Source organism: Zonotrichia leucophrys, chromosome 1 (genome assembly GCF_028769735.1).
Source record: "Zonotrichia leucophrys gambelii isolate GWCS_2022_RI chromosome 1, RI_Zleu_2.0, whole genome shotgun sequence".
In the NCBI taxonomy this organism is placed as follows: domain Eukaryota; kingdom Metazoa; phylum Chordata; class Aves; order Passeriformes; family Passerellidae; genus Zonotrichia; species Zonotrichia leucophrys.
The window spans coordinates 111,636,753-111,649,418 of record NC_088169.1 but is presented as its reverse complement, the minus strand read 5'-3'; the positions used below and the strand labels follow the sequence as shown (position 1 = coordinate 111,649,418).

Genomic DNA, 12,666 nt, shown 5'->3' with positions numbered 1-12,666 from the left:
AGGGTTGAAATGCTTCATTCTGGTGTGTTCAGCAAAAAAGTGGGTTTTGGAGGGGATGGACTCAGATTTTGCTTGCAAAATCCATCTCCCAGGTGTGCCTTGATCTGTGTTGTCTTGCCCTGGAGGCAAAAATAAAGCACTGCTGGGCCTAAGGAGTAGTTCAGAAGGGGATGCTGGAAGTTGTGATTGTGGGCTTTGCACCTCTAGGGACAGGTTAGGTGCCCAAAGGCAGATGGGAGAAAGGTGCTTGGTGGTTTCAAAACCTTCATTATTGAATAAGTGAAGGAAAAGCAGCTCTCACGTGCACACCTTGACCTCCTGTGTGATCTCTGCCGAGCTCTTGAAGCGGGGGCACTAATCTCTGAAAGCAGCTCTTGCACTCTTATCTCTTGGTGTTGCTTGTACAGCCGAGGCAGAGGAGAATGAATCCTCCTTGAAAATTGATTTTTGAGAAGGGTGACTTACCTGACTATAAAGCACCACAAACATCATTATAGTCCAGGGGGAATGTGGCCTGGGATGTGTTTTGAAATGATACTACACGACTCTCCTTGTTCAGCTGTTCCTATTGCCTGCCTGCCTGAGTGCACTAGGTGGAATGGAACCAGGCTTCTCAAAAAATTGGAGAAAAGAGGATTTTCTAAGCTTCCTATATCTATTTCTTAACTTCAGCTTCAGAGGTGTAAAACGTTAAGACAGTGTTGCCTGCACAGCTTCAGAGGAGCCCAGGCTGCATCAGCTCCGTGTTTGCTCCTTGTCTGCTTTCCCTGCCTGTCCTGCAGGCTCCAGGAGGCTGTGGCTTAGCAGGTTGCCCTGTGCTGCTTTAAGCCCCAGCAAATTCCCACATCCCTGCTCTTAGCTCACAAGTGCTGTTAAGTAAAACACATCAGCTTAACCCTGGGTGGAAGAGTTGCGTGCTGATGCGCTCTGCCCTCGTGTTTGCAGTGGCTTAGGCTTGCCTTAAGCTGCAGTAGCTGCTGGTGCTCAGGATCAGTGGGAGAGCTAAACCCTCTCAGAGGTGAGATTGTGGAGCAGGGAGGGAGCCAGAGGAGGGATTTGTGCTCTGTCTCACCTTGGCTTGCTGCTGGAGGTTGGTGCCTCCACAGGTGAGAGGTTGGTGTGGCACATGGTGGTGTGCAGCCCATTGCTGCCCTCCCAGGCTTTGTTTTGGAGGGGTCTGTGGGGCTGGGCTGGGCTGACAGGCTGGCCAGGTGTCACTGAGCACAGCAGCTGGGGCAGGGAGCATCACCCAGAGCAGAGCCAGGGTGTGAGCATTACCTTTGGGAGAGCTCTGAGAGCAGGGCAGTGCCATAGTGTGCCTGGATCATGTCTGGGGGTTCTGAGCTTATCCAGGAACCACCTCCTGCCAAGTGCTGGGTAGTCGAGAAGGGACATCCAGCCTTCTACCAAGCACAAGTTCCCTTGTTGCAGAAAAGCAAACATCCATGTCCTTTTGGGTGTCATCTCTGCCACCTCCTCAAGGCTATTTTTTACTTGCAGGCTGATTTGCACAGTCCCTGCAGAGCACATCTACCTCTCAGAGCAGGATTGCAAAAGAAAGTGTGCATGTGTGAGGGAATAAAGGTTTATAAAGGTTTTCCTCCCTGAGCTGGCTGGGAGATGGCAGCAGGGATGAATCCTGTGCCCTCTGCCCACACCCAGCTCATGGCACTCCTTGTCTCCCTCTCTGTCCTCAGTGCCTTTGCCCTTTGGGCTGCTGTCATCAGGGTTTGCTCCACTGATGCTCCAGATAATTTTTGCTTAATGAACAAATGATGACTCTCACTGCTGGGTGCCGCCTTGTCCTTTTACCACCCCTTTCTGGTTTCTCCTCTTTTCTTTTTTTTTTAATTTTAATGAGGTTGCTTGAACTTTTCCACCTAAATTAGCTGTCCTAATAAGCAGATGCTCCTTGGGATGCTTTGGGACAGGGGTGGATAGAGGAGAAGGAGCTTGTTAGCAGGAGCCTGGCTTGTGCTGTTGCCAAGAGCAGCTTTAGCTGAGGGCAGGGGCTGTGAGAGTGCTCCCAGCACCTGCCACACTGCACCCAAAGCAGTCAGGGGAGGGGGGCTAGCATGTTTGGAGGAGCATCCACTCAAAGGAATGATCTGAACAGGGCTGTGCTGGTGGGGCTGGAGCCCCAGAGTAAAGCCCAAGGCAAAAGGGACGGGCAGGCGTCCTTTTTCCTGGAGCTGAAGCACTTGTGAGAAGTTAGGAAAGCTTCAACTTTCCCAGGTTCCTCCAAAGACAAGCCAGAACTGGGGCTGAGCACATCTACTCCCCTCGCACACGTGCTCTGGGTGCACAGGGAGGGGGTTTCTGAGGGGATCCTGGGGTACCTGCTGCCAGCCCCTGGGGGTTTGTGTGGGGCTGGGGAAGCTGCAGGAGAGCATTGCTGCCCCATGTGCCTGGGGTGGGTGTGTTACCTCTGTCCATGACATCTGAGGGGTCTCACAGAGCTCAGATGTGCAGGAAGCACCTCTTGAAAGGGGCATTGTGGAGACATGGAGCAGGCAGTGCAGTGGGACCCTCTGGCACTGCCTGGGAGGGAGCACAGCCTCAAATGGATGGGCTGCACATGTGACAAGCAGAGCCCTCGACAGGCACAGAGGAGTTCAGGCCCTGAGTCGGAAAGCTGACCTAATTTCCACTTTTTACATCTTCTGTCGGATTCTCTTTCCCCTTTCTCCTACATTAGTTACTTCTGTTTGGTTTTTTTTGCTGTGCCCTTTCTCACTTGCTGCTTGAACTCACCCAGTTGCATTGGGAGATGCATTTCCATTGGCATAATCATTGCAGGCAGTCGTTAATGTACCAACAAGGATACCATTGTAATCGGAGGATTTATTACTGCTGCTGTGAAACAACTGCCATGCTGTCTCACTTAACCCTTCAGCTCCCCTCCTGCCTTCTGCCAGCAGCTCAATCAGTAGCAAACTGCCCTTTTAGAAGAGCTGCAAGCATGCAACCTGGGGATGTGTTATTTTATTCTGGTTTTTTCCTGCTCTTACCGTAGGATACTGCAGTGATATGAGTGAGAGTGAGTTCAGTGCTTCACTGTTCATTTCTGGATTGAGTTGCAGCTGAAAGTGACTTTGTTGTTGAACTTGTAATTTAAAATAAGATTTAAATATTTCCATAAAGATGAAAAGTATATTTTGACTGCTTTTGCAGGACCTTGTAGGGAATTTGCTATTTTAGAGAAGTGCATGACTTCTTTTTTAGTTTAGTTAAACAATTTGCCAGTATTTTATCTGCCTTTAACTGTCCTTATTTTTCAGTGCAGAAGGGGCTTTGCTGAAGGAAAGTAATCCCCAACCAACCAGACTATTAATACTTGTTTTTCCCTGTGGTAGCCAGAGCCTGTGGCTATATGTTGGTAGGCAAGGAAGAGAATAGTGTAAGTTCTGCACAGAGACCCTGCACCTCAGTCACAGTAAAAATACCTCTTGGGGTGGTAGGTTTTACTTCTCTAATTCTGATCCTCAGGTAGGACCTTGGGCAGTGGAGGGAACTTAGAAGCAGCAGCAACAGAAACACAGCTTTCCTCTGCCTGCAGCCACCTGAGAGTTTCTGGCTGGTACTTAAAACTAAAATAAGCTAAAGAGATGCTACCAGTGGCATGATCAGCTCAGATTTTTTTTCCCCCCCTTGCAAAGGTGACATTGAGGGTCTGCAGTGTGACAGGGTGTGTGTGTTTGCTCCCTGCTGAAGGCACTGCATGTGCTCCTGACTGCCAGGGAGGAGTGCCTGGTGCTGCAGCAGGTATGGATCAGCATGTGCAGCTAATTGCCAGGCAGGAGGGCTCCAGAGGATCACACTGCTAATCTGGATACTGCTCCTGCCTTGCCAGCACCCCCTCCCTCCCACGGCACGCCTGCACACGTACCTGGATCCTGGATGGAATAGGAATCAATAGTGCTGTGGGGGAGGGATGTGAGGAACGTGGATGCCTGAGAGCTGCCAGGGAGAAAACAGAGCCCTTCAGCTGCTCCTGTGTCTGGTGGCAGACCCTCCCTCCTTCCCTGGGGTGGCTTGGTGGCCACAGAAGGGTTAGCAGATTTTGCAGAGTCTGATAACAAAGTGCTGTGATCTGTTCCTCATATTCCCACCCTCATTGCCATTCCCTCTGGTTTCAACAGGGTAGCTCTGGCATTGCTGTTCCCCTTGAGCATCTTGTTTTGGAAGGTTTGTTGGTGTTGAGCTGTGATCCCTATGGGGCAACAAGGTGTGGGGCAGATGGAAAGATATCTTTTGCACTAATTCCCTGCAAAATCCAGGGTGTATGTCTTAGCCAGAAACAGCTTCTTAGGGGTAGAGAATACATGTGTTTGTTCTTCCTAAATAGTTCACACCTGATACTTGGTAAGCTTAGCTCTGCCCAGGTGGCATAAAGCAGGCAGCATGGGGCACTGGGTGGCACCACAGAGTGTCTCTGAAGTGTTTCAGTGGGTAAAAGCTATAAGGAAATTCGAGGGAAGAAGAGATTGCTGGGTTTTGCTTGTTCTGCAGGGGCCCTGAGATGGTCCAGCTGTGTTGGGTAGCCTGTCTAAGCTGTTTTACTCCTGAAGAGCCTGAAGTGTAAGGCTGCTGTGGTGCTAAGTGATTTTCACAGCATTGTTTCCCCAGCCTCTGGCTCCCAGCCTGATGCTCCTCCTGCATCTCTTAGCAAGGAAAGGGAGTCTCAGGCAGCTTTGCTGTTTGCCTGGGAGTAGATAAAACATTGGTAGATCTCTGCTTTGTGTTGGCTCATAAAAGCGTTCATAACCCACCCCTTGGAGATGTTTGGGGTTTTGGAGACCCAGGGATGAACCAGAGCCAGCCTGAGGAAAGGTGAGACACCTGGATCATCCTTGTGTGCGTGGGCAGAGTTCAGCATGGCACTGGGAGCTGCTGGAAGCCTGGAGCCTGTCCTGGGGCTTGGAGAAAAGTGTGTTGAGGTGTGCACACCTGGGAACTCCAGTCTCTGCTCCCTGCCTGTTTTCTGGGAGACTGTAAGCCAGCTCCTTGTCCTGAAATGAGCCATAATTAGCTCACTGGGTTCTCACTGATCATGTGTTACTGAGGTGTGTGCAATTGAGGTGGTTTGACTGGAGCTGGGTGTGCAGGCTTCCTGAGGAGGGCTGCCCTGGCCGGTGGGGAGCAGCTCTGAGCTCCTCCTCCTGGGACTCTCCCTGGCTGAGTCCCTGACACCCTCTAGTGGAAATATTTATATTCAATATTTCAGGAGCTTTCAAAACGTGGTGGTGGTTGTGAGCACCCTGTGCAGTGACCAGTGGCCTGGGGACTCACAGGAAATGCTGTGTTCCCTGCTCTGAAGGGTTGTAAATACAAGCTCAAAGCTGTCAGCTGTGACTGGCTCAGGGATGTGACTGGCACAGTGGATTTGCTGCCAGGAATTGCTTTTCAGTCACTCCTCTCCTTGTCCAGCTGCTTGCTGCCAAACCTTACCTTGATGCTGGAGAGAAGGGAATTCTACTGACACTTGCAGGGGGTCATGACAGCTGCAGGGATGGACTTGTGTTTGGGGACAAGGAGGAAGCAAGGCTGGATGCTGGGGGAAGTGCAGAGAAGGCTGCCTGGATGGCACATTGCGAAGAGAAGAGAGGAGAAACAGGCAGGAGCTGGGTGAGAAAGAAAGAGCAGAAGGATGTGTCCTGCAGCATCTCACTTGGCTCTGATTCAGGTGTGGCTCTGCTCCCTTTGACTCTCATCTGAGCTTGTCCTTGCTTTCAAGTGGAGCTCAGCTTGCAGAGTGTCCCCAGAAGCCCTGGTGCTTCCTGTGGCAGGTGGCTGCAGGATGAGTGTGGGTGGCTGGCAGCTCCCAGGTGGGCTCTGTGCTGAGACTCACTCATGTCCTGAAATGCAAACTGATGTCTGTGCCACCTGAGCAGGAGGAGCTTCTCTTCTGAGAAACCACATCCTGCATGCTCTGTCCTGCCCTGGTGAGCACCTTCCTGGTGTTCCCTTTTTTCTCTGTGACTTGCAGCCCTAGTCTGCTCCAGCCTGATGGGCTAAGCCATGCCTGTAGCTCTCCTGTCACATGGAGTCACAGAATGGGTGAGATTGGTGGGGACCACTGAAGTTATCTAGTCCAGTCTCCCTGCTTGGGCAGGGTGTCCCAAAGCACATTACTCAGGGTTGTGTTCAGAAGGCTTTTCAGTATCTCCAGAGAAGGAGCCTCCACGGCCTCTCTGGGCAGCCTGTTTCAGTGCTCTTGGCATCCTCACAGAAATGAAGTGTTTCCTCATGTTTCTCTCCTCCTACTGCTCAGCACCACTTTGACCCCTGCCCTTAGACACTGGCATACATTGATGAGGTCCCCTCTCAGCTACCCCTTGTTCGTGCAGGCAGGTGAGGTCTGTGCCTTGGGAATTGCATTTTCTCTTCTCCTGCCAGCTTCCCCCTGACTGAGCACAGCACCGAGGCACATCTTACAGTGTAAATAAAACAGCTGTTTGTGCATCGTTGGCCAAGAATGAGAGTGATGGTGTGAAGCACAGAGCCTCTCTGCTGTCCCAGCCACCTCAGGGCTCTGTCTTGTTCCTCCCTGATCATCTGATCCTTGAGAAGCTGGGCTGTCATTTATCAAGCAAGTGTCAAGTCCTCCTGGTTAGGAAGGTGGCACTGACTGAATATCTGTCCCTGCCATGCTGACGTAAAACAACAGCCTGAAGGCTGTGTGCAACCCAAAAGGTCTCACCAGTTCCTCTAACCAGGAGGATCTTGGTTGGCTTTTTTAAGTAAAGTAGCAGGAGGAATGCAGCACAGTGTGTCAGGTGTTGCCACAGTTAAATTACAGCGTTAACCACACGCTGACACCTCCTGACTTTTCTCCAGGAGTGCACTTTGCAAAAACATGCCTATGTGGGATAAAGGATGCTAACCCTCCAGCTGGGTTATGACCTGGAAATACAAAGTCATGGTTCCAGCTGACAAAGTGATGTCTGTGCTAGCCTGCAGCCTGCTCAGGGAATGGTGTGGAAGTGCTTGCCTGAGACCCAGTCTTCAGACAGGATTGTATTACTCCCAGGAAGTGGGCAGCTCCATGTCTGGCAGGCCAAGTGCTTGTCCCCTCTTGGAGCATGACCTGGCTTGTCCTGCAAAGCCAGACAGGCTCCTGGGGTCAGCAGCTCCCTGTGCTTACCCAGGGAGCAGCTGTGCTGCTGAGCAGGGCTGGGGGGCACACAGGGCTCTCAGACCAGGGGAGAAGGACAGGCACATGTCCTTCACAGGTACCTGCTTTCACCCCATAAACTGTTGCACAGAGGCTCTGCATTCAAAGCATCTCCTCGGGAAAGTCACTCCAGCAAGCTGATGATGAGGCTTAATTTATTTAAATAACATAGGAGAAGTTGTAAGAGCCCATGGCTGGAGGGCAGAGAGAAGGGAGCTGTGCATGTGTGAAAATTACTCAGTAAGGTTTGAAATGAGAAGTTTAAAGCTTGTTGTACAGTGAATTGGCAAGGTTGGTTGTTGCTGTCGCCACTGTTTGGGAGTCAGGATAAGGGGAAAGGTGAGGTAAGAAGGATCCTGGCCAGAAACTATTGCCAGTGAGCAGGGAATTGGGGTTCCAATGAGAGAGATGAGGGGAAGGGAGGGAGTAGAAGATGTGGTGGTGAAAGGGACAGAGACAATGACCTGCAGTGTAAGCAGCCTTACAAGGTATTTTTCATGGCAGGCAGTAACTTGGGTGGTGAACATGTAGTAAAAGGAAATGCTCCCATCTGGACTGGATGTGGGAAGATTTCCCTCTCATTTACTCCCAGCTTGTTCCTTTTTTTCTTTGCCCTCTTCTGATTTTGACTTTTCTGCCATAAATAATCCCAGTGGTTGTCTTCACTGCAGCTCATTGCTCTCTGTAGCAGTGCCTGAATGGAACAGATGCAGCTTCTGGCAGCTCAGCTAATTTTGTCAAACCATCCAGAGCTGTCAATGAAACCAAACTGAGATATGTTAATTATATTCCACTGGTATGTGGCAAAACCGTGGGCATTAGCAGGCTCACTAACACTGCCTTGCCTGCAGAGCTGGGAAGAAGGTTTACATTCTTCTTTCCACGTGATGTTCATTGAGACAGCAAAGTCTAGAAGGCTTCTTTATTAAAAAATCCCATCTTCTGGTGGTAAAACCTCTCTCTAAATCCAAGCAGGGTTGGAGGGCTGCAGTTTTTGGTTTTCATCCTGATTTTAGCAGCTTTACTTCCTTTCCTCTAGTTAATCAAGTGGAAAAGCAGCCAGCAGTTTTACTACCAAGTGCCTTGAGCTGGCTGTGTCCTGGGAGTGAGCACTGGTCACGATGCAATTGTATTGCTGTCCTTAGAGGAGCCAGTTCCCTCTGAATGCAGAAACCCTTTCCTTTGGCCTGAGGGGGTCATTAAAAGAGGAAACAATATAAACTATGGAGAAGGGAATTGGATCTCCTGACTTTTTTATAAGGGAAGATTAAAGGAACTGAGTATGTTTGGCTTGGCCCCACCAGTGACTGAGGAGGGATGAAGACCATACCAGGGCTGAGGTGAGGCTGAAGGATGGGGGCAAGAGGGGGTCACAGAACATGCTGGGGGGCACATGATGGAGGAGAGACTCCTTGTGACAAAATGCCTTGATGGGAAATGGATGCAATAAACTGTGCTGCTCTGCAGCATGATGGAAAACCTTGTTCAGTTGCTGGGGCCCACTGGGCAGGAATTTAAGCACCACGCTTGGAGTTTGTGCTGCAGGTCATGGTCTTTCCCAGCCAAGGGTTTTGGGGACAATTCTCTTCTTCTAGAGGCTAAATGTGAGTTAACACAATTAGTATTTAATTGTAATTGTGAAAAGAAACTTCTCCCCCAGCTCTCTTAAGGTGTTTGGCCTTTGCCCTCAGCATTTTGGCGTGGCTAACTCTGGGCTGTTTGTACCTGCTCTGCTGCAGTGATCCCGGACTCGCTGCGGGTGACAGCGATCCCGCAGACGCTGAACAAGGTGGAGCACGACTCCCTGGAGCTGAAGTGCGAGGTGTCCAAGAGCACAGCCCAGCACAGCCACGTCTCCATCGCGTGGTACCGGCAGCGCGGCAGCGAGGCGCCCGTCGAGATCATCTCCCTGAGCCGCGACTTCGTGCTGCGGGCCGGCAGCGCCTACGCCCAGCGACAGGCCACGGGGGATGTGCGCTTGGACAAGGTTGGGGAGACCACCTCCAAGCTCACCATCTACAACCTGCACCCCTCAGACCAGGGCGAGTTTTACTGCGAGGCAGCGGAGTGGATCCAGGACCCGGATGGTTCTTGGTATGCCATGACCCGCAAGCGCTCCCAGGGCGCCATCGTCAACGTGCAAGCCACTGGTCAGTGTCTCCTCTGCTTCTTCTCCCTGGGCTGGGCAGTGGGAGGAGATGGAAAATGGGGCTGTGCTGTGTTAGGTGCTGGGATTCAGCTCCCTGTTTTGCCACGTGCCTCACTTGGGGGGCTGCTGGCAGGGTGAAACAGGGCAAAGGAGGGCCCAGGCAGTGCCTGCAGCCAAGGGAAGTGTCAGCAAAGGGGCTTGGGTGGCAAGCCCTGTCTCCTGACGTGGTCAGGGATCTGGGGCTGGCGCAGAAGCTAAAACATACATCTTAAACACTTGGCGCTAGCACAGACAGTGAGGATTTTGGTAAGTTAGGAGGTAAGAGTGATACAGCAGGGAATAAAACTAAAAATTTCAGCAGGTGCTTTTGTATGGCACAAGGTCCATTTACAAGTCAAAATTCTTCTCCAAGCCACCTGCACAGCTTCTGCTAAGGATCTAAAGACCCTGGCTGAGCTCTTTGTTCCTCTGGGATATCCCCTAACATTCTGCCTCTTGACTCTGGCTGAGCAGGGTGAGAGTAGGACTAGGCAGCAGGTCCTATTCCACAGTGGTAATGGATGCTCCAGAGCTGCTACCTGGAGGACAGGGATGCGACTGAGGAAGTCTTTGCTTGATGGGCAAGAAGGTGGCTCAGTGTGAGCACAGCCCATCTGGTCTCCCACAGTAAAAACAAGTCTCTAACCTTTTTACCTCTGGATGTGCTTGTCTGAGTGCTCTTGGCTATACAGGGAGTAGCAAGTTGTGAGCACCTGACATGAGGTGTGCTGGCTGTCGTGGTGTGCTTTGCCATCCTGACACGAGTCTCTCTCCCCAGACAAGGAGTTCAGCGTGCGGCTGGAGACGGAGAAGCGGATGTACATCGTGGGCGAGCCAGTGGAGTTCCGCTGCATCCTGGAGGCGCAGAACGTCCCCGACCGCTACTTCTCCATTTCCTGGGCCTTCAACAGCTCCCTCATCGCCAGCCTGGGCCCCAACGCCGTGCCGGTGCTCAACAACGAGTTTGCCCAGCGCGAGGCCCTGGGCCAGCTCAAGGTGGCCAAGGAAAGCGACAACGTTTTCGTGCTGAAGATCTACCGGCTGCGCCTGGAGGACAGCGGCAAGTACAACTGCCGCGTGACCGAGCGGGAGAAGACCGTGACCGGAGACTTCATCGACAAGGAGAGCAAGAGGCCAAAGAACATCCCCATCACTGTCATGCCACTCAGTAAGTAGGGGCGTGCCCATCCCCTCCTGAGGGCATTGCTGTACTGGGCAGGGAGCTGGGAAAGATGTGATGTGCCCAGACCACAGCAGTACAGGAGAGGGAGGATAGGAGTTCACGTGCGGTGCGGGCTTGGAATCCCTGCTGGCAAGATGTATTTCTTTTGTTGGGAAGGGGATGAAAAGGAGGGGTGGGTGTCAGGTTCACAGGTGGGGAGTCAGGCCCCCACCTTGTAATGACACCAAGCTGGCTGTTCTGTTCTTGAACTGAAGGTACAAGTGACAGCCTGTGACTTGCTCCTCATGTCTCGCTCCTGGCCTTGCTCTGCAGGGAGCTGGGTGCTCTGTAAAGTACTCAGCAGGCAGAGTGGGGAGACCAGCTTGGCCTAGGAGCTGCTAGATTCCTGCAGGCTGTTATGTGATGGTGATTCAGCTGTCTTCTAAGACAGCTGTACTGGAGGAAACCAGGTGTGCTCCTGGAGCCACAGTGCTTTTCAGCACAGAGCTCCGTCCTGGTCACTGTGTGTCAGCCAGCTCTGGTGAAAACAGCTGGAGACCTGCCTTGAATGTCTTTTATATTTGTGAGAGAAACATGGTAAATACAGAAATAACAGGTTGAGAGGAGAGATTCCACTGGCTCATTCCTTGTTTTGCTCTCTGAAACTCTGGTGGCCATGGCATGGTGAACCTTGCATGGGTTGCCCAGGCCACCAGTGGAGTGGCAGTGGGCTTGGAGCAAGCAGAGGGTTGCTGCAAGAGTATTTTGTGCTTTACTGGCCTCTATCTCCGAGATTTGTAGGGAAATACAGCCCTTTCCTCTAGCTTTTTTTTTCCCTCCTCATTTCTCCAAAAGAAATTCCATTTCTTTTCTGTCCTACCAATATTTGGTCTCATTTGTTTGGCTTTGAAAATCAGTCTAGCTGGAAATCTTGCACTGGACAAATTTCTAAAACGTGTTGTTTCTAGACCCAGCCACCTTTCAGACAGATTTGATTATTGCCTTTGATAAATCACCAGCTATAGGAACAAACGTGATGGTTTTTTTAAGGGTGCTAAGTGTCCATAACTGTGATGGAAGGCAGCAGGAGTAACCAGCACTCAGTATCTCAGAAAAACCAGCCACAAAGCCTTACACCTCTGGGAAGCTCAAGATACCAGATTGTTTTTTGAACATTACCAAACAGTGATAGCTACCTGTAAGAGAGAGTTTGGGAGAGCTTCTCCCAAAAGCTGTTGGTAGGAATGCACGTGGCAAGATGGTGATCATGGTGACGTGAATTGAAAAAGCCACAGAGTGCTGGAAGCTTTTTTTTTTTGGCAGAGCCAGTTGGCACGCAGTTCATATTGTAGCAACAGAAATTCCCTCAAGTTTTGCCGAGATCCCATCCCGGACCTGTGACCAGAAGACACGGCAATGTCTCCTGAGCCGCAGGCAGAGATTTCTCCCAGCTTTGGCCTACACCTGCCTTGAGTGTGCAAGTCACCAGGAGCAGCTCGCTGCCCACCAGCTGTTTTTGGATGTGGTCACGCGTGAGGTTAAGACGTGCCTGGACCCAAACGCGTGGGCAGTCTCCTGCAGCTGGTGGAAAGCGTCTGTGGCCAGCAGCCCGAGCAGTGGCGAGTGTGTGTCATCTCCCCTGTGTGTGTGCGTTTCTCCCCTTAGAGACCAGCATCTCCTTGGAGATAATCAACAACGCCACCAATGTCTTGGAGGGAGAGAGCCTGCGCTTTGGCTGCAACGTGCGCTCGGGCTTGGGGCCCCAGAGCCGCCTGTCGGTCGCGTGGCAGCTGGTGGACAAGCTGAACCGGCGCAGCGAAATCGTGCGTCTGGACCGGGAGGGCACCCTGCACCCCGGGCCCGCCTACGCGGAGCGCAGCAGCTACGGGGGCATCCAGGTGGAGCAGGTGCGCCCCGGCTCCTTCACCCTGGAGATCTTCAACAGCGTCAAGGCGGACGAGGGCCACTATGAGTGCCGGGTGGCCGAGTGGACGCGGACGCTGGATGGGGAGTGGCAGATGGTTGGGGAGCGGCACACGAGCACCCCGGTGTCCATCACTGCTCTGGGTGAGTACTTGAGGCGTGGGGGGCCCTGGGGCCACGGTCCCCCATGTGCCTGGCCGTCCCCCAGGAGGTCAC

General features: G+C 52.0%; 1 protein-coding gene across 3 annotated transcripts in view; it reads left to right on the top strand.

The window, feature by feature from the left end:
* Positions 1-12,666, top strand: part of IGSF3 (immunoglobulin superfamily member 3) — a 92,313-nt gene that overhangs the window by 51,154 nt on the left and 28,493 nt on the right. For 2 of the 3 annotated variants that reach the window (XM_064727418.1, XM_064727428.1), the window contains exons 3-5: positions 8,917-9,327; positions 10,144-10,533; positions 12,193-12,594. In XM_064727418.1, coding sequence (XP_064583488.1) covers positions 8,917-9,327; positions 10,144-10,533; positions 12,193-12,594 — 1,203 coding nt within the window. The remainder of the gene's footprint in view (positions 1-8,916; positions 9,328-10,143; positions 10,534-12,192; positions 12,595-12,666) is intronic. The other variant, XM_064727436.1, reaches the window with a different exon arrangement.